At 37.7% G+C, this 24,400-nt stretch overlaps 1 protein-coding gene across 2 annotated transcripts in view; it reads left to right on the forward strand.

Annotated features, from left to right (window-relative positions):
- The window catches only part of CNTNAP2 (contactin associated protein 2), a 758,846-nt gene that overhangs the window by 674,304 nt on the left and 60,142 nt on the right, over window positions 1-24,400 (forward strand). For both annotated transcript variants that reach the window (XM_090136789.1, XM_090136788.1), the window contains 2 exons: window positions 8,310-8,555; window positions 10,331-10,464. In XM_090136789.1, the coding sequence (XP_089992915.1) occupies window positions 8,310-8,555; window positions 10,331-10,464 (380 nt within the window). The remainder of the gene's footprint in view (window positions 1-8,309; window positions 8,556-10,330; window positions 10,465-24,400) is intronic.

Genomic DNA, 24,400 nt, shown 5'->3' on the forward strand with positions numbered 1-24,400 from the left:
GTTGCCTTTCTGGGCTGCAAATATACATTGCTGGTGCATGTTGAATCTTTCATCAACACTCACCATCCAGCCCATATCTGTGGTTGGGATTACCCCAGCACAGGTGCAGGACTTTGTACTTGGCCTTGTTGATCTTCATGAGGTTTGCATGGACCCAACTCTCAAGTCTGACCAGATCCCTCTGGATGGCATCCCTTCCCTCTAGTGTGTCAATTGCACCACTCAGCTTGGTGTCATCAGCAAACTTGCTGAGGGCGCATTCAATCCCACTGTCCATGTTGCCTACAAAGATGTCAAATAGCACTGGTGCCACCACCAGTCCCTGAGGAATACCATTTGTCACCAGACTCAACTTGGACATTGAGCCATTGACCACAACTCATTGAATGCAACCACTCAGCCAATTCCTTACTCAGAAAGTGGTCCATCTATCAAATGTACTTGTCCAATTCGGCAACCAGGATGTCATGTGGGACAGGGTCAAACACTTTGTACAAGTCTTTAGAAGACATCATAAGCATTATAAGCACATTTTAAGCACTGACAAGATCTCCTCCTCAGCCTTCTCCAGGCTGAAGAGTCTCAGGTCTCTCAGCCTTTCCTTGTAATAATCTTTGTTCCCCATTCCTGGATATGATCAAGGCCAGGTTGAATGGGGTCCTGGACAGCCTGATTGAGTACCTGATTTAGTGGTTGACAATCCTGCCTAGTCTATGGAGTTTGGAACGAGATGATCTTTAAGGTCATTTTCAACTCAAGCCCTTCCATGATCATTGTATGATTCTATTATTATTAAACTGAAGAGCCCAGAATTGGGCACAGTACACCAGATGAGATCTCACCAGGGCAGAGGAGGAAGAAAACCACCCTCTGGCCACCCTCCTTTTTATGCACCTAGGGTAGCATTGGCCTTCTTGACCACAAGGGAATATTGCTGGCTCTTTGTTTTCAAGTCTAGATCATTCAGCAACATTTACAAGGTGTTCAACTGCTTTTCTTGATTTAGAAGTCTTAATGCCACTTAACTTTACAATGTAAAATTTGATGGATTGGAAATGACTTGTTTTTAATATCTCATTATCAACACCATTTGTTACAGAGATTTCATTATTATTTTGATCACACAATGGTCCCAAACCAATCTATTCTGTGCTTAATTTATGCTTTAACTCTTATTCTAGTATTTCATGGTTGGGTTTACAGAGCAGCCCCGTGAAGTCATCCGCAGTAAATAGTGCCTGGGGATATTCTGGATGAGTACATTGGTTTTCTGCACTCAAAGAATGGAAATGGGCAATCTGAATTTTTTTATTAAATCTTATGGATATAAAGAGATGTTTTTAGCACCCCTACACTAGTGCAGCAGAATTGCTAGGTACTTGGTACCTACATAAACTTTACTGTTGATAAAGAAAACATAGACAATGAAAGGGAAGATGGCAAAAATTAGAAGTCTTTCAAAAAAATTTGATCTCTATTTCCAGTTTCCTGCTCCAGAACACAGAGTTTTCAATATGTTCCAAATTTCATTAGGATGGTGAAGAGAAAAAAATAATGACATTGAAGAGAGAAAAAATGCCTAAAATATCACTGTCTGTGCTGCAGGCATCTGGCTGGACTGGGAGACTGATATGAAGAATTTAACCATGTATACATTATACATATATATATATAAACAATATAACACATTGCTAAATATACATTACCATTCTTCTACAGCTCATCACAAACCGCTTATTAAATTAATTGAGATCATTGCATTCACATTCCCAGGCACTACTTCATATGGTTCTAGTTGTGATGGACACATTTTATTATTTGTCTTTGAAGTAGAGCCATACAGTGAAACCTGATGAAATTCCTGTATGCAGGAACAGTAAAAGCCATTACCTAGGTCAGCAGTCACATGCTTTGCTTGTGACTATGCACTAGAAATACACTGTATTTATGGAGATTTATAAAATAACGCTAAAGACTCATTAGAACATCTTGTGATCTGACGAACAGCCCTTAGTTTTTGGTGAAGTGCTTTAATGCATGAGCATCTTCAGCAAAGGGCAAACCTCCATTATGACAGAAGGAAATGAAGATCAAAATATATGGACATAAAAGAAGGTGGCTGAAGCATGTCTATTTAATGGACTTTCATAATCCCCATCTTAGCAGAGAAAAATAATCTTCACTTCACAATCACAACTTATTTAAGTGTTAGGGAGTTATCTCTAGATCTATCTGTGTCTGTGACAGGGACAGCAGGCCCACCAGCCCAAAAAGGGGAGGAAAGGGGAGGAAAGGGGAGGAAAGGGGAGAGGGGGTGTCAGTGGTTTACAGGCTGGTACAGCCCAGTACTGTGACTAATGGGGCTGGGGACCCCCTGGGAAAGGGGAAAGGGGGAAGGGTAGGGAAATGGAGATGGGCCTAAAAACAGAACAGTGAAAACAATCTGAGGAGGAAAGTTAATTTACTAAATATGATATCGGAATGCAAGATAACACACTGTAACACAATATATAATTGGAATTGAGGCTAATAAATTAAATAAAATGAGAAAGAGTGTGTCCAAAAGCAAAGGCCTTTGGGGGTGAAACAGCTGGGAAGCACACCCACACAGTGCCAGGCAGCAAGAGACCTGCAGGTCTTATCTGCCTCTCTGAACATTAAGTCTCTTGGGATATGTTCTTCTTCTTTCTGAGGACCACATATCCGGAAAGTTGTCAGCCCACACAACTGGAATATTAACTCTTTAATTCCCCAAGCTTTACATGATGTTCTGATATGTAATATCGATAGCAAAAATCATAAAACCATGGCATTCCATCCCTTATTCCACATCAGTATATCATGCTTTACATATATATATATATATATGCATATATATATATATATACACAAACAAACAATAATTAAAATCCATTGCACACATATATCTATATACAGACATGGAATTACTGACTGCACGCCCCCAGTATCAAATCCCCTTGTGGTACACACTGAACATCCCCATCTTTCTGCATCACCCACCAAGTGGACCCAGGTCCCTGAGCAAAAATAATTCCACTGAGAGGTTTGCCCTTTCCAGAAGCTGGAAAGAACCAAACTGCTTTTCCCAACATGTCCTTTACATGTACTACAAGGACCTTATCTCCCTTGACAATATGTAGGGAGATGGACTGGGTAAGATCTCTCTTGATTGATCCCCTGGTGTTGACCAAATAGGTGGCTTCTGTCAAATGTTTCTCCAGTGCTTAAATGTTCTGCCACCCATTCCTTTCAACAAAGTCTTTAACAACCCATTGTATTGTTCAAGATTACCAGAAGCTGGCACATGATAAGGGATATGGTAAATCCACTCAATGCCGTGATCTTTGCCCCAAGTATTCACAAGGGAATTTTTGAAATGAGACCCATTATCTGACTCAATTCTTTCTGGAGTGCCATGTTTCTATAGGACTTGCTTCTCGAGACCTAATATGGTTTTTTGGGCAGTACCATGGGGTGCAAGATATGTTTCAAGCCACCCAGTGGTTACCTCCATCATGGTAAGCACATAATGCTTACCATTGTAAGATCGTGACACATGTCATGATCAAGGTGATATAGTCAACCTGCCATGCCTCCCAGTATTTTTACTTTTGCTAATGACCTTCCCCCCCAGAGAGGTTTCATTCTCTTGGCTTGTTTAACTGTGGTGCATGTGTCACAGTCATGAATAACCTGTGCAATAATGTCCATAGTTAAGTCCACCCCTCGGTCTCTAGCCCACTTATATGTTGCATTTCTTCCTTGATGGCCAGAGGACTCATGCGCCTACTGAGCTAGAAATAATTCACCCTTGTTCTGCCAGTCCAAGTCTATCTGAGCCACCTCAATTCTGGCAGCTCGACCTACCTGATGGTTATTTTGCTGTTCTTCAGTAGCCCGATTCTTGGACACATGAGAATCTACATGGCGCACCTTTACATCCATATTCTTTATTTGGGCAGCAATGTCTTTCCACAGTTCAGCAGCCCAACTAGTTTTACCCCTCTGTTGCCAGTTGTTCTGTTCCCACTACTGTAACCACCCGCATAAGGCATTTGCCACCATTAATGAGTCAGTATAAAGAAAAATCATTGGCCACTTCTCCCATTCAGCAACATCTAAGGCCAGCTGGACAGCCTTTACTTCAGCAAATTGGCTTGATTGTCCTTTTCCTTCAGTGACCTCTGCAACTTGTCTTGTGGTGCTCCCCACAGCAGCTTTCCATCTGCGATTCTTCTCCACAATAAGACATGATCCATCTGTGAACAGGGCAAATTTCATTCTCTGGTAACCACAGGTGTTCAAGAGTGAAATCCCATGACACCAGGGTTCCTCACGCTTCTAATATTTTTCCTAAACTTTTCCGTATTCCCTGCCACTCAACATTCTCTGGTTTTAGGGAAGGCTTCTTCCAGGTAATGTAAATGAAGAGGAATACAAGGGGAATTGATAACATTAACCCAGAATTCCAAAAATGCATAAGGAACTGAGAAGAGAACCTGGATACTGGTATAAACATTGAATTGTTTATAAAATTAGTTGCTCCCTCTGAGATGTAACTGTCAATGTTCAAATCATACAACATTGTATATAGGTACCAGGCATGTGTCTCCATCAGTGCCCTTACTTGGTTATATACATATAAAGCTCCAAAACAGAACATGATCAACTTAATAAGAAACTAATACATCCCAAAAAAACATAATGGCCTTTAGCCCTTTATACAGCACTCCTAAAATAAAGAACAAATCCATGGCTGGCAGTTGCTAGAAGGAGAAAAAAAAACAAACTCAGAACAGTGTCCAGAGTCTGGCAGACTGCCTAGACTAAAATCTAATCTATGAAGGTCAAAGCTAGCTACAGCACTCTGCAAATCTCTGACTTTAAGAAATCTTTTTTTTTTTTTTTTTTTTTTTTTCCTGCTAATGTAAAAAGTTCAGATTTGTTCAGACTACCTGCATTCTCCACCAATAACTGTCATGGAGTTATCTCTAGATCTGTGTCCATGACAAGGGGAAAAAGATAATAAAACCATGACATCATGTCATCACTTTATGGCAGTATGCACATTTTGAGCAATTATTGTCAAGAATGAAATACAGGAAGAGTAAAATTTCATCAAAAATCTCTTATAAACACCTTGAGACCTCACAATAATTGCAACCACTGCCATCAAACCAGATTGGGTTGTTAGTTTCACAAAAACAAGGTCAAATATCCCACTAGTTTTACGTTCTTGTTCCTCCCCCTCTTTTATTTTTCAGTGTTTTAAGAAAAATATTTAAAATGTTATGTTATTAATATAGTAACGGTATTGTATATTTTGTGAGGGATGCTCCAAAAATAATGCCTCCTGTTTTATGTTGACCCATAATATCAGAGGTGGATATTGGTATTATGGCAGTAGAAGTTAAGCCTTCCCACCAATATTCCATTACATTTTGTTGCTGTGTGGCAGATGGCAGCAGAGGGGCAGTCTGACAAAATGATGTCTGACATGGAAGTGTGTATGAAGCAAAGTGAATTCCTCCATGTGGAAAAAACTGCACCCACTGACATTTATCAACATTTTCTTAATTGTTATTGAGATTAAATAGTGAATGTGAGTACAGTAAGGTGGTGGGTGGTGTGTTTCAGCAGTGTGACAGTTGGTCAGACTGTTATGAATGCAGCATGCAGGCTCTTGATCATTTCTGGTGAAAATACATAGCTAATGGTGGTGACTTATGTTGAAAAAATATTGTTTTGTAGCTAAGAATTTGCTCTATCAAATAGTGATATTGTGCTCTTTGTATCTGTTGTTGTTTCCACTGAAATAAATAGGAGGATTACTTTTGGAATTACCTACATATGTGTAGCCAAGAAAATTTCTATTCACGAAATGCAGCCCAGACAAGCCAAAAGGTTGGACGCCCATGGCTTACAGCTTTCTTTGCAGTAATGAACAATTGAATTTCATTAACAACAGTTACAGCTGTGAAATATGCACAGCCTCCAGTTCAGCCCCACGTCTCACTGAGGTCAGGACTGAAAGTCCCAGTAGTCCCAATGCACAATACCTTGGACAACCACACCACTGGGCAATCCCAAAAATCACATCTAAAATAAAAAGCATGACAGAAGGGTCAGAAGGAGAAAGAAGCTGTACACACAATGTTACATCAGTGTGCTGTGTGTAATTGGAGTCTCTGCAGAGGCTGCCAGCTGTCACTGTCAGATAGCAGATCTTCCCAGCGTACCATGCCCTGTGTAAACCATAAGCAGGTGTTGAAGGAGAATAAACTAGATGCTGCAAGGATATATATTTAAACCAGTCTTACATATGCTTAGTTCTACAGTGTATACTACTTTAAGTACTACCACACATTTTCAACCCCACTGTGAACAGCAGAAGCATCACAGTTTCAGGTTAGGATCTTTCATGTTTAATCCAGGAGTGCTTAAACTGAGCCTTACTGTAAAATATAGCTGTTAAACTGAATTGCATGTCTTATGACTATCTCAAGGTTATTTAAGATTTCTGCCATCAAATGATAGTTTTAAATCTATCAGAATGATCAGATTACTTACAGTACCTTGGGAACACAACTTGATTCCATATTTTATGTGGCCACACAGTGAGATAGATCATGATATTTTGAGGTTTGGAGAACTTTTATGTAGGAACAAATAAGCATAAACTTTTCCAGAACCAGATTTAGCAAAGTTCTGGAAAGAATCATCAACAAAATCTACAGTAATTTCACCCATCTTCTTATCTGTTCTGTGCTCAGATACTTGGAATAAAGACAGCAGACTTATTCCTGAGTCAACCTATATCACAACATAGCTTGTAAAATGTACATCTTGCTTCATACATTTTGTGATAACACTTCTGCTTTGAATTTTGTGAAAGATATGATGGCTCCAAGTACTAAAAGAGGATAAAAGAATATTTCCTTTTAAATAAAGATAGCGTATTAGTTTCCCAGAAGTTAGATGGGAAAAAGGTACCAATCTATGGCAACTTCTTTATATATCAAAAGATATTAAGTGATGAAGGATTTTTTTTTAATGAGTGGTGATGTTTTTGAGCATTGCTTCCAACTATTCTTCAAATACAGTACTTATTTGCTATATTCATAGTATTTATTCATCTTTTTTTAATCCCTTATAAATGTTCACAAAGGTGTCTCCTTAAGTAAGATCACACATAGTTTGTATTTTCCTTTAATTATATTGTTCCAGATAGAAAAGCCTATCCAGTATTACAATATCAGCGAATGAATGATTGTCATAGAAAACTAGTCCAGTGATTCTCAATAGACCAAGAAGACTATACTCTATAAATTATAGGCAATTGTGCAGTGATTCCCATAGGGGCCTGTCAAAATTAGCCTTCACTATGAGAATGACAACCTTGAATTACGTTTTCAATGTTAAAAGATAGGCAGAATTTATCATAATGCAAAATAGTAGCAATGTTTTTTCTAGTTAAAGTATTAACTCTGGTAAAAGTAGTTTTATTTTCTTTCCAGAGTATTTTAAAATGAGATTTTGTCTCAGATTGCTTTGAAAACTTTGTGGAGCAGCACCTCTTGAGAGCTATATGTCAGGTGACTTGTTTCCCACCATAAGTCAAGCCCCCCAGTTAATTTTTTTCCCATAAGTCATCCCTATTAGGCAACTCTCATGAAGGACAGTGGTTGAAGAAGATTATATTATACTGCTTTGTCCAATGATATTTCAAATATTTCATGTTCAAAAATCATCTTCATTCCTTTGCGAGGTTATTCCAAATCTACTGGAATTTGCTGGTCAGAACTTCTGCATTTCCTTTTCATTGACAGTGTTTGCTAATGGTGCCTCCTAAATCTCTCCTCCTTGTATCTCCTTCTGTGGAACATTATCTACTGCAAGACCTCTCTGAGATTAAATCTGAAGTGTGGTTCTGCTGATCTGTGGTATTAGTATGGAATGTAGGTATATATATTCTTTGTGACCTGAAAGAAATCTTTCCTTAACTGTGTGAATCCAGGCATCCAGGATTCATAGCAAAGTATAATCTCCATTATCCTTTTCGTTATCATTGGAAAACAGTGAGGCTTTTAACTTAAATACTAGGAAAGATTTTAAATAATGCAGCAGTAGTAACATGTGCATATTAGTACTGCTCAGGTCAACAGTAATATGTTTCAAACAAGAAGTGTCAGCGCATTCAATTTGACTTTCCCTTTGTTGTTGACTCTTTTTTTGTTGTTGTCTTCTTTTTTTTCTTTTTTTTTTTTTCTTTTATTCTTATTTTCAAGATGTTGGAGCATTTTTTGAAGAAGGAATGTGGCTTCGTTACAACTTCCATTCCCCAGGGACTAGCATGAAGGATTTAGTTAGCCGAACACTGTTGAGTTCTACAGATCCTGAGATTACAGCGACCAACCATAACTTGAATAAAGAAGAACTCAGCTTCAGCTTCAGTACCACCAAGTCCCCTTGTGTCCTTTTGTATATCAGTTCCTATACCCAGGACTTCATGGCAGTGCTTGTCAAGCCATCCGGTAAGCAACTGCTTTGGATTCTTTCCACTGAAGGAACAATTGATAATAACATCAGTTTGACATCCAGTTGAACTCTGAACTAATGAGAAATTATCTTCACCCTTGTCATTTAAAAGTAAAATACACAAGACCTGAATACTGATTCTGCTTTACTAGATTTTGTCTGATGTAACTCTTCATTTTTGAGGTGTTTCATTAGCCGAAGCTTCCAACACTTCTTCTCAAAGCAAACAAACAAAAACAATAAATCATTTCTAAAAAAAATTCTTGTAACAGCTAGATCCATGCCATAAAATAGCATTATGAAGGTGATAAGTAGGCAACAACATGTAGGCACTGAAATAAATGATTCATAATCAATGGCAACATCCCCTGTAGTCAATAGTAAGTGTTATTACCATACGACAGTTAATCAGGAAACTCTAAGACTCAAGTTGGAGGGTTAGACATTTAATAGCAGTGTTGGATTCATGGGGGTAATCCTTCCATCATGCATACTTTATATAAATGATCTTCAGCATATATGCATAACTTGTGTTACACATGCAGAAGTTTTCCAGGAGTCATATTACATATGCAGAAGTTACTCAGAGTTATATTACATATGCAAGTTTCCCAGAAGTATGTTACATATTTGGTGACCAGTTCCAAGCAGGATCTATCTCCTATTTCCTTGGTAAAAAGATTCAGCAGAGCTTCCTTATCTCCTTGGTTCAGAGACACAGCTCTTTCTGCTACCTAAATGAACTGCAGGGCAGGGATATCCATCAGCAAACACTAGCAAGCTTAATAATATCATTACCACATGTATCAGTGTAATGCACTATTTTTCTGAAAATCCAACTATGAATGAGGTGACTAAATGTGGATGTAGCATAAAATACGTTATAAAAAATTTGGTGATTATTGGATATTGGAGATAGACCATTTACTGGTGGAATATAAAAAGATAATATATCTCAATTCCAAATGGTGCCTTTGTGACCCCCCAAAATTATGTAGTTTTAAAGGCCTTGAGATACTTTCCAGGCCCAGAACATTTCAGGTTTTTATCAATAATGAGGCCTACTTTTCCATTTTCAAAAATCCTTCCTTTTAAAGGAATGTTAAAATCTGCTATGAAGAGTAGACAGTTATTTGGAAAATAACACTGGCAGCATATCAGTTTAGAACTTTTGATTACTCTTTTCTAACAGTATAACCTGAAGTTTTCATTCTACCACATACTATTAAATTTCCATAAAATCCAGATGGTCATATGTCAACCAAAGTAAAAGATGAGAGCAAGGAAATCAAATCCTCTGTGTTGATTGAAAGCCAGCGTAAATTTGTTGCAATTTCACTTTATTCAAGGCATATCATTTTATTCTTTAAAAAAAAACTCATACTTTATATAACTTCAAATAATTTTAGTACAGCAGGGATTATAATCTCAACAACAGCATGCTACTTGATGTGCTCAAATTTGAAATAATTATCTGAGTTGTTCAAGGCATAGCTCTGATTTGTTTAGTTTGCAATCCAGAGAATGTACAAACACTGGTTTTGAGATGCTGATCATTGTCATGCTTCTGAGTTGTAAACTGAAAGTTGTTTTCAGTCCAATAGCTGAACAATCTAAAATACTAGCCCTTTTTAAAATTCTCCTGCAGCAGATAGCAGCCATGAGCAATTTAAATGTTAAGTAACAGTGGTATGAGGAAATAAAGAGGGGAAAATAACTGGTGAATAAATATTGACGTATCTGAAGGTACTTTTCACATTCCTTTCATTAGGGAATCTGCAAATTCGGTACAGCCTAGGAGGTACCAAGGAGCCATATAACATTGATGTTGACCACAGAAACATGGCAAATGGACAGCCCCATACTGTTAACATCACACGGAATGAACGGGACATCATACTACAGGTAAGCAGACAATAAATGTGTTTTGGTTCCATCTAGTTTATTGCTTGTAGCTTGTAACATTTTGTAATTTGATGACGTCCTTTCCCCTGAGGATATCAGTGCAATGTGGGAAATAAAAATACAGTAGATGGTATTCTGCTTGGAAATCTCAGTCCTAGGACTTAACAAAAGCTATTCTCTCTATTGCATTGAGTCATATTTGTTCAAATCCTTGCTCTAGCGTGATGACAGCTGGGATAAAACATATGTCATTGTAGATGCTCAAGGACATCAGAAACATCTGAGTGGGAAATAGCCTGAGGCTTAGGATAAACCTGCACTATTCTGGAACAGTAGCTGAAAACCACGAGGGATAACCTACAGCATTTTAAATGGCAGTAGATGCTGACATACAAATAAATATCATGCCTTAAGACCTGCGTCTGCAAATAAGAATGTCTTAAAATTTAAATTTACCCTGCTGTTCAGTGAAATAGAAGAGCTGTTCACACAAGGAAAGATGAGCAGATTATTCAGTGTTTATGTGGCAGGAGTCTAAGACAGGAGAGTATTATTGATGGCACCTGTACTTCTGGCCTACTTAGTTTTCAGTACCACACTGACAGGAACTTTTTCTCTTTGTATCTTAGTTCACAAATCTTAGAGATAATATCATAGAATTTAAATAACTGAGGAGAGCTTTGCAAGAAGAAATCAATATTTCTAGTCAGCCTTTTCTGTGTAGTCATTACAGAACTCTGTTTTCATTCCCTGGCTGTCCCATCTACAAACATGGAGACTGCAGCAGGGTATGAGAACAGTTTTATTGGCAGGAGAGTCAGATAGTTTGGATGGATTAATATGGATTTGATAGTTCATAAGAATGAAATAAAAAACCAGTAATAAATGAAATATAAATAGAGGAAGTCTCCTTGGGAACCAAGCCAGAAGTGTAGCTATCGCAGTATAATCTACCTACAGATTAAAATAGATCCCTGAAAGCTGTTTTTTCCAGGCATTAAAATGAAACCTTTTCAATGGATTACAATGTCATTTGGCTGAGGCTGTCAACTAAAATTAACACTAATAAAATAACATATATACTGAAAAATATATTGGTGATATTTATAACAGCTTTTCAGATTTTAGGAGGCCAGGGGCTGTACTTTGATATATGCATCTTCCTCGCATGCTGAAGCATTTCAATTTTCTTCTCTCTCTCTCTCTCTCTCACTGCTAAATGGAAGATAAAGAGCAATAAGGCTGCCTTCTGTTATTAAAGGCTTAAATTTGGGAGATATGTGGCATTTATACTATGGAGTCATATGTGGCTGATTTAGACAGTTGCAAGACTAAATAAATTATTGATGGCTGATGGTTGGACCAGATGATCTTAGGGGTCTTTTTCAACTTTAATGATTTTATGATTTGCTGAAGAAATCAGATGAAATCAGTCAGAAAACACATATTCAGTTAAGTATACCTGTCTTGCATCATCCCACCTACATTTAAATTCTAAAGATTTTTCGTCTCAGTTTATGATGAGGCAGTTGTCACCTAGGGCTTTCATGAGCAAAAAATGTTTTATTTAGTGTTTCTTCGCTGAGGTAAACATCTCTCAATCAGTCTGCTTAGAACACAGCTGTTTTATATGATTGGGAAGAAGATCCATTTCAATCTTATTAAACTAGACTCCATTTGATGCATATACAAGAATAGGGAAAGTAGGGAACCCATATAAAAAAAAATCCAGAAATAACACCCTTGTTATATCCTGAAAAAGCTTTCTATCCAGTTCTGGTTTTTTTCCATAAGAGGTTGATTTTGTTACTTACTTGGTTACATAATTGAGACGGGAACAAAGATGGATCTGTTAAGTAGACTGTTCACTTGAAAATGAGTACCACTTTCAAATATAAAATATATATAATAGCAATATAATTTTTCTCAGCTATCAGGAGGACAGATCATGAAGTATGGCTTTTCTCTTGCAGATCTAAGCAATGAACATTTAAGTAGACTTCTATTTCCTGCTAAATTCTTCTCCAAACTGAAGAGCAGTTGATTTGCTTACTTTTAAAGAAGACAGTTTGCTTGCTGGTGCTGTTACTCACACTTCCACATTGTGTAAAAATGTCATAAGAATGATTTATTTCTCATCAAATCTTGAAACCAAGAGCACTCAGTATTTCTGCAGTCGCAATAGCAAGCTCATGCTTAAAATATGTCTTTCTAACTTGCTATAATATCCTCGTAGTGACAGAGAGATTTAAAAAATCTGCAGTGAGGCAATAAATTGCTACCATAATGAACTATGTGAACCAGACTTTTTTCATGATTCTCATTGTAAAAAAACTTATTATTCAACATACAAGACTTCATCCAGTGCTGGAAGCTAGGAGATTTTATGATGATGATTATTATTTAAAGTCAGAGTTACTCTCTGGTCAGTTGAACTTTGAGTTTGCCATCTGAAATCTGGGAAGAAAACTAACTCCAAACTGATGTTAGAATGTGGCATTCCTTTATTTCTCACTATACATACCAAGCGACTCAATAAATCAAGCGCGTGTGTGCTCCTACAGTTCAGGTTCTACATTTAAACAGTTAAGTCATACATACTCAATACATCGATATACATATTCTTTTTTTTTCAAAGAACTCATGAACATTTGCTAATGCCCCTCTGAGCATGTGAGGTTGCATCTAAGGTGGTTATACAACCACCCACTTCCTCCTTTTTATTTCTCCATCAGCTTCATCACAGTGACTTCTGTCCAACCTTTAGCTGTTTTTTAACAATTAGTCAAATTTCCATTTCTTGTTATGCAACTTTCTTTCTTGGTGCACTATAACTCAAAACAGTTTATGTGGAACTCAAGAAAAAGTCCTTGCACCTGGTGGATGCAAGGATAAAAGTCTGATTGCAAGTTCAGTGCTTCTGTGAAGCAGGATAATTGAGAAAAACAAGTCCGTTCACATAACAAGTAAAGCTAAACTGGAAAGTTTTAGAACTAGCATACACTGATTCCTTCTACTAAATTAATGTATTGCTCCTTAAGCAATACACTGATCCCTATTGCTAAGCCAACCTATATTAAGTTGAGCTTCAAAATAAATGCATTCACAATATCGTATATCCGTAACATAAGCACAAGAACAAATATTTGTATTGTGAATTATTTTCATTAGATTTATATCCCTATTCCTAATACGCCAAGACAGTCAAGATGAAAGGTGGCAGCAAACACCTCTCAAATGGGTTTTCCATTCCAATTTTCTAATTCAATGACTGCAGACAAATCAATACTTAGTTATACATTAAATAACAAGCTCTTATTTGTGATGCCAGTGGTTTCTCAAGGATAAGATTAAATACATGTGGTTGATTTAGGTATCAGTAAAGAAAAATGACATAAATTCCAAGGCAAATATCTTCATATTCTCTGTTTTTGAAATGAAGGGCACAAAACTGAGATTGGCTAATAATTCCTCTCTCTAACCTCAACTATAATACCAAATACTTGTAATCATAAAACCTCATTAATTTACCTATGAACAAGAAAACGCCCAGACTGACAGATGTAGAATGCATTATCCCAGTAAATGACATTTCAAGAGCTGAGCTTTAGTTTTTGGAAGGCAAGCCTTATTTTGTTTGTCTTCATTAGAAGACTTCATGGCTCAGCAGAGATCTCCTGAGTCGTGCCACCCCTAGTCATCAGGGGTCGCTACTGCAATGGAATCATCCAAGACTCAGAGGAATAACATAAATCAATTTATTGAGAGCTTTCTAACAACAACTAGTACTCTACTTGAAGGTAGAATTGGCTAATTTGCTGTTAACTATTAATAAGCATTACAGGTAAGAGTATTTTGGCACAAGAGTTATATATATGCTAAAAGTTCAAAAACAATACCTAAGCAATGGATACTACAAAAAGTGAATGAATAAAAGAAGAAAAAAGATAGATAATGGGGAAAAAGAGACAGACAAATAGACAAATATACAAACACAACACAGTGAAGTGTTTCACCTGTCCTCAGTCCAGTGATATCTTACTGTCAGAGGGTACTTTGGTAGTGATAGGTCATCCAAAGGTGTGATGGTCAGATGATGACAATGACAAATGTACACATTCTCTTACTGACAGTCCAGAGCGGTCAAGACTGCTCCTTGCAGTCAGAGTTTCTGGCTTCAGGGATCTGAGCAGGAGCTCTTCTGTTTCTATCTTCCATGCCTTACAAATTTAAATCAGCAGAGACGAGGAAGTAGGGAGACACCAGCTTGTACCTTGCCTTCACAGGATACAGTGATATCACCTCCCAGCTTTGCTGTATCAAGCTGAAAATATTTGCTCCCAGACCAAGTCTTCAGCCAGAAAAACATTTCTGAGTCTTCCCATTCAAGAGCAAACAGCTTTTGGTTCTGTCCAAAGAAATACTTATGAATGTAAAACAGTCCACAAAGTGTTGCTGATTGTCTCACGTTAATTTGAGAAAATGCATTCCTTACCAGTCTCAGACAATAAGTTCTGATCCAAAGCTCACTGCCTACAAATGAACTTCCATTGACTTCAGTAGGTTTCAAAGCCTACTTATTGTTCCCTTGAACAAAAACCATATCAGTATGTTATACAACAAACAAACAAACAAACAAAAAAAAAGTATGATGTGCTTTACTTTTTAATGGAGTAAAGTTGATGCTTAACACAATCAGATTGAGCCTTCTATTTCCAGACTAAAATACTGTTACACATTTTAAACAGATCTCCAATTCTTCATGTATTCTTTAAGCCATTTCTTGTTACAAGTCTTATTTCCTAATGTCCTCTTTGTTCCAGAAAAATATTAGATATGAGCAATTTTCACAAGATCAACTTTCCCAAGCCCAGTCATCTACTTTCAGATCTGCTAGCAGCAGCCTGCACATATATGCTCAGAAGACCTTATCCAAGGACACCTGACAGTTCCCACTTTCATGCTGGAACAATCTGGAGAACTGTAATAGAGAGAGTTTACACAACAATAGAAGATGATCAAAATACAACATGATTTAGTGGGGAAATGTACGTGGTAGGAGGACATTTAGGCTAGATGATCTTGGAGGTTTTTTCCAACCTTGGTGATTCTATGATTCTAATACTAGTTATTGACCATGCAAAGTGAACATAATCCAGAGGCTTCATGGAAATCCTGGCCTAATCTCCAGTGTTCATAAGATTCAGAATAATCCCAAAAAGGTATTCTGGTCTCAGCTACTCATGGCATTCAGAATAGCCTTGAAAATATATTTGTACAGATCTCCATTTTCCCAGTTTCACCAGAGGCAGTAGAAATATCTGGATTCCATGAAAAATGATTACTGAAAGATTTGCCCATGACCCAGCCGAAACCCAGAAGCAGCAGAATTTTTGCAAGTCTGCACTCTTATTTCCATTTTGACCTCTTCTATTTTGCACTATAGAAGTAGAGATAACATTACAAACACGAAAATGCTTAAAAATAAATTAAATATAGTTAATTCAAAACTAACCTGAAGTATAAAATAAATGGTAAGCATAATAGCAATAACAAAAATAGGTAAAGTAGAAGGAGGCAGTCTGCATTGCATTGAGCTTAAATGCAATGAATATATCCATGTAATTAAAAATTAAGTTTTGATCTCATTAAAGTGAGCAGAAAGTTCTCACAGACTTGGATGAAGTTGTGATTTCACCTATTATCACTACTGTAGTGTAGAATCATAGCTAACAATCTTGTTTCATGTGTTTTGAAGCTTGAAAAAAATGTGACTCTGTTTGATATCTTGCTTTAACACAAGCCATAAAATTTCAACAAATGATATTCTGTAGCTAACACAAAAAGTAATGATAGTAGTGTAACACATTTTCTAGAAAAATACTTCAAAGATTTTAGACAATAGAAGATTTACCATATCCTTTGGCCATATCATCCACTGGCTAAGAGTAAATCCTGTAAAGTATTTGCAACTAATTTATATTTTAATTCAGCAGACATCAGCATTTAACTTTGAGATCTTTATATCTATGCCTGATAGATGATAGAGTTGCTTGGTGTCAGATGTCATTCCGATTCACATATTCTTAGGGATGCTAGTTAAAAGATCTTTTCATCTTGTCTGTAAGAAGCTAAATAAATTGAACTATTTTTTCTTATCATAAGAAGTCTAATATTTTTGAGCTATAAAATTAATTTTTAACTCTTCTCTGAAAATTGTCCCATTCTGTCTCATTTTGAAAATGTTTGCCCTAGGACTAGATGTGGTAATGGTAGTTATCAAAACATCTTTATTTATCAATTTCCTTCATTTTCTAGGCAAATGTATGTCTACAACATACTTTGGGGCAATGGAATGATTCATTTAATGACTGATTTACCTATTATTTAACAAGCTCAAGTGAGAAGGAGCATAATTTGAAATAAACCAGCCTGTCAGTATGCACAAATTGAGTAGCAGCAGAACTGAACATGTTTCAAATACCCAGGACTTAAACCACAGGAAACATGTAAACCATAACTAATATCAGACTGTAATCTTTTTTTCTAATTATCGGAAAAAGAAGCAGTGTATACAGAAAAAGAAAAATCATTTGTTCCATTAATAGCAGAGTCTTTCCTTCTAACATGAATTATTTAAAATCCCTAGAGATACTTTATTTCTATAAAGTATTGCTATGCTGCAATATATTATTCAAAAGTAGTGCAACAGAAAGGCAAACTCACACCATTTTCTAAAGCAGAGCTATGAAATACATCTGCTTGTTTAATGCATTAGCAGTCAGTTTAGCCATAGCAACTAAGCTCTTGTACTCAATCAGAAGTCATAAGAAAATTTTCTTAGCTCATAGCTGAAAAAATATGACCATGTAATATAAAAAAAGTATTGATATGAGAGATTTTGAAAATAAATCAGAGCTAATATTGATCAAGTAGATAATTCCTTCAATCCTAAATGACCTTTCCAAATAAAAAGAAAAGAAACACTGATTTTTCTGAGCCAAGTGATAAAGAGCCCCACCAGGAAGGAAGGCAAGAGACTGGCAAGTTTGAATCGAGAATTTCTGTACAAGCGAAGAGCAAGAAGAAAATGTACAGGTAGTGAAAGTAGGGATAAATAGCCTGGGAAGATCATAAGAATGCTTCTAGGGATGTAGATCAGGATACTGTGAAAGGACAAGGCCCAACTGGAACTGGATTTAGCAAGGGGAAAATAAAGGCTTTCACAGGTATACATCAGCCAGAAAATTTCCACATCAACACAGGCAAGATAGTAAAAACAGACAAGGAGAAGGCTGAGGTACTCAACAATTTCTTGTCTCAGTCTTCACTAACGACTGTTCTTCAAACAGTCTCCCAGTGAATGGTTCAGAAGGTGGGAACTGAGGGAGCAATATCCCTCCATCTGTAAGCATAGATCAGACTCGTGACCATCTGAGAAACCTGAACATCCCTAAGTGTATGGGTCCTGATGAGATGTATCCTAGAGTTCTGAGGGAATTGGCTAATGCACCAAGACACTCTCAATGACATTTTAGAGCTCATGGCAGTCAGGTGAAGTACCTGGTGACTGGAAAGAAAGGCAATGGCAATATCATGCCCATTTTTAAGAAGAGTAGAAAAGATGACCCAAGGAACTACCAACCTTTTAGCTCACCTCAATGAGAGGAAAGATCAGGGAGTGATCCTCTTGGAAGCTATACTAAGACATACAGAAGCCAGGGATGTGATATGGGATAACTAGCGTGGCTAGGACAAGTTCTGCCTGAACTACCTTGTGGTGTACTACCCACAGTGGCATAACTGCATCAGTGGACAAAGGAACCACTGATGTCATCTATCTGGACTTCAGTAAGGCCTTTGACACGGTCCCCCACGACATCCTTCACTCCAAATTTTAATGGTATGGATTTGACAAGCGGACTGCTCAATGGACAAGGAACTGGTTGCAAGTTTGTACTCAGAGATAGGTCATCAATGGCTCAATGTCCAGACAGAGATCAGCGACAAATGGGTCCCTCAGGGGTCAGTGCTCAGATTGGTGCTTTTTCATATATTCATCAATAGTGGGATATGTATTCATCACTAGTGGGATAGTGGCACCCTCAGCACCTTAGCAAATGACACCAAGCTGTACAGTGCACTCAACACAACTGAGGGACAGAGTGCCATCCAGAGAGACCTACATAGACTCCAGTACTGGGTGCAAGAGAACTATGAGATTCCAGAAAGCCAAGTGCAAGGTCTTGCACCTGGGTTGTGGCAACACCCAGTATCAATACAAGCTGGGGGATGGAAGGATAGAGCACAACTGTGTCAAAGGGGACTTGAGGGTACTGGTGGATGGTAAACTGGACATGAGCCAGCAATGTTCCCTTGCAGCCCAGAAAGCCAACTGTATTCTAGGCTGCATCAAAAGAAGCGTGGTCAGCAGGTTGAGGGAGATGATCCTGCCTCTCTACTCTGCGCTGATGAGGCCTCACCCAGGGTGCTGTGACCAGATGTGGAGTCCTCAGCACAGGAGAAACCTACTGGGGCATGTCCAGAGGAAGGCCACAGAAATGATCCAAAGATTGGAATACTGGAAGGCTCTTGGGAGACCCAATGGCAGCCTTTCAGTATCTGAAGGAGGTCTATAAGAAAGAAGTGGACAGACTCTAGCAGGATCTGTTATGATAGGACAAGGGAAAGTGGCTTCAAATTAGAATAGGGGAGATTTAGATTCATAATAAGGAAGAAGTTTCTACAATAAGAGTAGTGAGACACTGGAACAGGTTGCTCAGAAATGTGGTACATGCCCCATCCCTGGAGACATTCAAGGTCAGGCTGGATGGAATTCTGAGCAACTTGATCTAGCTGTAAATATCTCTGTTCATTGCAGGAGTGTTGGACTAGATGATCTTTAAGGGTCCTTTTCAACTCAAATGACTCTGTGATTCTATAATGTATTTCCAATGGTGAATGTGTGTGTAATCACCTTACCCTGTACAATTGCTGTTTTGGCATCAATTTTTATTCATGTTAAAGAAACAAGAACAAAATAATCATTATTTATTTCATTCTAACATTAAACCTAAAAACATCGAAACTCAACATGAAATAGGTTCTTTCTATTATATGGCAACAAAGTTGGGCAAATTAATGACCTGTGAAAGTCATCTTTAGGTAGACATCTAATTTTAATAATGTGAAATTATATTGATTCCTTAACATTTGATACAACTCATCTACTAAAAAAAAAAAAAAAAAAAGCAATAAAAGATCTGAAAGAAGCATCAGAGTTTCAAATGAAAATGGCCAGAATAAATAGTGTCCCTTTCCTCAGCCTCTGATACATCTCAATTTCCATTTAAAATTTATCAAAATGTTTAATGTTTAGTTTTTTGATTGTTTTTGTTTGCTTTTTACATTGAGGCAAATTACACTTTACTTAATTTACTAGAGTAACAGTGACCAGAAAAATATAGAAATTTACTGCACAGAAAGTACTTGAGTATTTAGGCAGATATACATATTTTCTTCAGTGCATCTATTTTTTTTTCCTGTTTCTGTATTCCTTATTAAACACATTTCTTATTTAAATCCCTGGGGGAAAAAAAAAAAAAATTACAAGAGACTTCAGTTGACTTATACATTTAAAAACCTGCAATAGGTAAGCCAGTGCATTAAACAGGCAAAACAGATTTGAAGTGGCCTGAGTAGCATCTAAAACAGTATTACCTATGCCTCTACAGAAACTCTGAGAAGCTCAAAACTCAGTGCAAACCTTAAGTTTGCCTTGCACTGTGCCAGTGAGGTATATGTCTCCTTGTGTACCAAATGAGCAGCGTGGCTGAAGGTCTAAGCCAGTAAAAAATGCTGAGTTTATGGTCCTCTTTTTATCTGCTTTACTGTTTATTTACAGCCTCTGGCTTATCAGAATTCTCGCTCTGATTTGATCTGCAATAACCTCTGTCAAGGACCCTCTCTGGCAGAAAAAGATCAGTGAAACACCATTGCCACGCTAAGGAAGGAGTGTGCAGTGAGAATGACTTTGATCGTTCTAAGGAACTGCCATAACTGCCAACCAAATTTACTCATTTCTCGTTGTATTAAAAAGGACAAAGTATTAAAGGCACCCTACTTCTGCTTTGTCCTGCACTACTGTCATGCTCAGGAGGAGCTATGCTTATGCACCTACATGCTGTATTTTTTTAGCTTATGCTCTCATGCTTAGTCTATTCTAAATTTGTAAATATTTTTTGAGTAGAAACCATCTTATTGTTCTGCAGAGTTACAGCATTTAGCACAAAAGGCCATTGTCCAACAATGTACAAGGGTTTTAATACAGCTGACACATCACTGCAGTAATACAAAAAATAAATAATATGTAGGTTGCTTCAAAAATAATGCCTCTCATTAATTTCCATGGAAACCAGAACATACTGAGAGCTCAGTAACACTATTTGATAGAGCACAGAACGTTATTTTTCAACATAATCACCACCAATAGCTGTGCATTTTCATCGGCGATGAACAAGAGCCTGCATGTCACACTTGTAAAAACCTGCAACAGAAGAGGTGACTCGCTGTTTCTGTTGCTACGGCTGAAATGCACCACCCACCAACTCGCTGAGCTAACATTCGCTGTTGGATCTCCATAAACACTCAGCAAGAGCCCATGAATGCCAGTGAGTGCCATTTTTTTCCCCATGGAGGAATTTTATTACACACCTTTTCTTTGTACACGCGTCCATTTCAGACTCAATTTTATCCAACTGCCCTTCTGCTATCATCTGTTGCATGGCAACAAAATTTAATGGAATATTGACAGGACGGTTCAACCTCTGCTGCTATACCACCAACATCCACCTCTGACATTGTTGGCCAACATAATAAAATAGGAGACATTGCTATCAAAGCAATCCACATGCATTGTTAATGAGGATAAACCATCCCCTTCATTATTCTGCTCTTAGTAAACACAACAGTAAAGATCTGTTGACTTCAGATGTTGCAAGGGTAAGCATTACTGTTGCATATCATTTTGAAAATCTTTCTTATAAAATGACTTCAGCATAAAGAAAAACCTTAGTGTATACGAACAGGATGGTTTGACAACAACACAGATGTAGATACACCTGCACTGAATAAAATGTGTCTGTATACATACTGTATGTATTTTTATATAATTACATATGATTTTTCTGAGAACTCTAAGACATGGCACGTAGTGTATTTGCCCTTAGATTGATATGCCTGTTAATCTAAGCACTACTGTCAAGATTAGTAGCATTATCCAAGTGAACAGTAATTTAAAAGAAATAGCATTTCATTGAAGTTCTGCCTAAATCCCAGCAATTTCAGATAAAGACAGTGTGGTTGGTGTAATGTGACTTGAGAGCCGAAGCTGCAGGTTCCTCAGAAATTGCCATGTACTTTCATCTGTGTGGTGTTCAAAGCCACACTGTGTGTTTATATTAAGATCAAAAGAAGTTAATATTTTTTTTAAAGAAGAATAACTGCAATGAAAAATCTTACATGTAACTTAGTAACTGTATTTTAATATAAATTCATGACATTAAACTTTCTGTATGCAGAGGTTCTATTTAATTCTCATTAAATAATGTAATATCTTTTTTCAAATATCATTTGACACCAGTAATTCATTTTTTTTACTCTGTGTCTTATATTAAAATGACAGCCCAGTATTTCATATTAAGATTGCTAATATCTCAGTTCCAGCTGCTTAATTGAGCACCCCACTGGATGGCAGTCAAACACAACTTTGGAAAGAATTCAGTGTGGTTTTTTAACTTACTGACCTCAAATAATCCTCTTTTAAATTCTCTTTAAAATTCTTAATAATAATAATAATAAAAGTTTAAAAAAATAATAATGTTAGTTTAGAACAAAGACAAGCAATTAAAACAAGAGGATTAAGACCTCACCATTCACTCACTGCTGTGTTCTGGTGCACTGTTTCGTTCCTGGTCCCTGGAGAGAAGGGTGCATCCTACATCCCATAAAGTTGGACGTGGAAAGAAATGCAGGCTTCCCCGTTACTATAAGACAAGCTAGAGCTGTCAATGGAGCAGAAGCTAGATCCATTGCTAATCAGAAATATTTGCCCTCTATTGATGACAAGGATAGGAAATAAGTATCAACAACTTTAAGGTATTTATTTATGGCTATTTATTTTAACCCATAACCAAAACAACCCAAAACTTAACAAACAGAGTTGTTAAACCCTTAAAACATTTAACAACTGAACCCATTCTGAAATGCCTGCTGTGGTCTATAACTTCAAGCTTTGCCACAGAAAAATCAGTGGAAGACTTTAGTGCATAGGCATGCATGTGGATATTCCTGTGCTTGGGTGTTTTGCTCATGTGGATAGAGATTTCTCACCAAATTGGAAAAACTCTAGAAGAGAGAGGAGAGAGGGCAGCACAGCCCTAGAACCCTGTTTTTTCCTCCTCCACCACACTCTGACACCATCCCTGTTTCCAAAATCACAGAACTGGTGACCATAAGCATAGGGAGCTCTGAAAGTAATGCCTCCTATTTGTTCCCATGGAAACCTAATGCCTCTTATTTATTACCATGGAAACTAGAACATACAAAGAGCTCAATAGCACTATTTGACAGAGCACAGTCTTATATATAAAATGCAATTTTCCAACACAGTCACCACCATTAGCTACTCATTTTCATCAGCGATGAACTTCATGTCACACTTGTAAAAACCTGCAACAGAAGACTTGACTCGCTGTTTCACAGAATCACAGAATCACAGAATCACTATGGTTGGAAAAGACCTATAAGATCACCCAGTCCAACCATCCACCTATCACCAATGGTTCTCGCTAAACCATATCCCTCAACACAACATCCAAACGTTCCTTGAACACCTCCAGGGAAGGGGATTCCACCACCTCCCTGGGCAGCCCATTCCAGTGCCTGACCACCCTTTCAGAGAAGTAGTATTTCCTAATATCCAGCCTGAATCTTCCCTGGCGCAGCTTGAAACCATTCCCTCTAGTCGTATCACCAGTTACATGAGAGAAGAGGCCGACCCCCAGCTCGCTACAACCTCCCTTCAGGTAGTTATAGAGAGCAATAAGGTCTCCCCTGAGCCTCCTCTTCTCCAGACTGAACAATCACAGCTCCTTCAGCTGCTCCTCATAAGGCCTGTGCTCCAGACCCCTCACCAGCTTTGTTGCCCTTCTTTGAACACGCTCCAGGGCCTCAACGTCTTTCTTGCAGTGAGGGGCCCAGAACTGGACACAGTACTCAAGGTGCGGCCTCACCAGAGCTGAGTACAGGGGAACAATTACTTCCCTACTCCTGCTGGTCACACTACTTTCTGTCACTGCTGCTGAAATGCACCACCCATCAACTCACCACAGAAACTCACCCATCAACTCACTGTGCTAACATTCACTGTTGGATCTCCATAAACACTCAGCAAGAGCCCATGAATGTCATTGGGTGCCATTTTTTCCACACAGAGGAGTTCAGTTACACATATTGCTTCATACACACTTTCTTGCCAGATGCCATTTTGGCCAACTTCTGCTGTCTATCACACGGCAACAAAATTTAATGGAAAATTGATTAGAAGATTCAACTTCCACTGGCAAACCATCAACATCCAGCTCTCACATTGCGGGCCAACATAATATAATGGAAGGCATTACATTCAGACCAACCCTCTTATAGTGCTATCAGTATTTTGCTATCAGTCATAGCGTAATGGTATCTTTTCACTTGTTTAAAATGCAAATAAAAAGCTAGAGAATTGTGTCTGGTAGGACAATGTAAGGGTTACAGTACTCTTTTACTCCTGAAGAATTTTTGACATTACGTTAGAAGAGCTTCTTAGCAAACACAGTATGTTTGATTACCTAAAATAACTAAGCTTTAGGTTTTATATTAGGTAATCCAAACCCAA

The sequence above is a fragment of the Phasianus colchicus genome, chromosome 3, assembly GCF_987193195.1.
Source record: "Phasianus colchicus chromosome 3, bPhaCol1.hap1.1, whole genome shotgun sequence".
Taxonomy (NCBI): Eukaryota; Metazoa; Chordata; class Aves; order Galliformes; family Phasianidae; genus Phasianus; species Phasianus colchicus.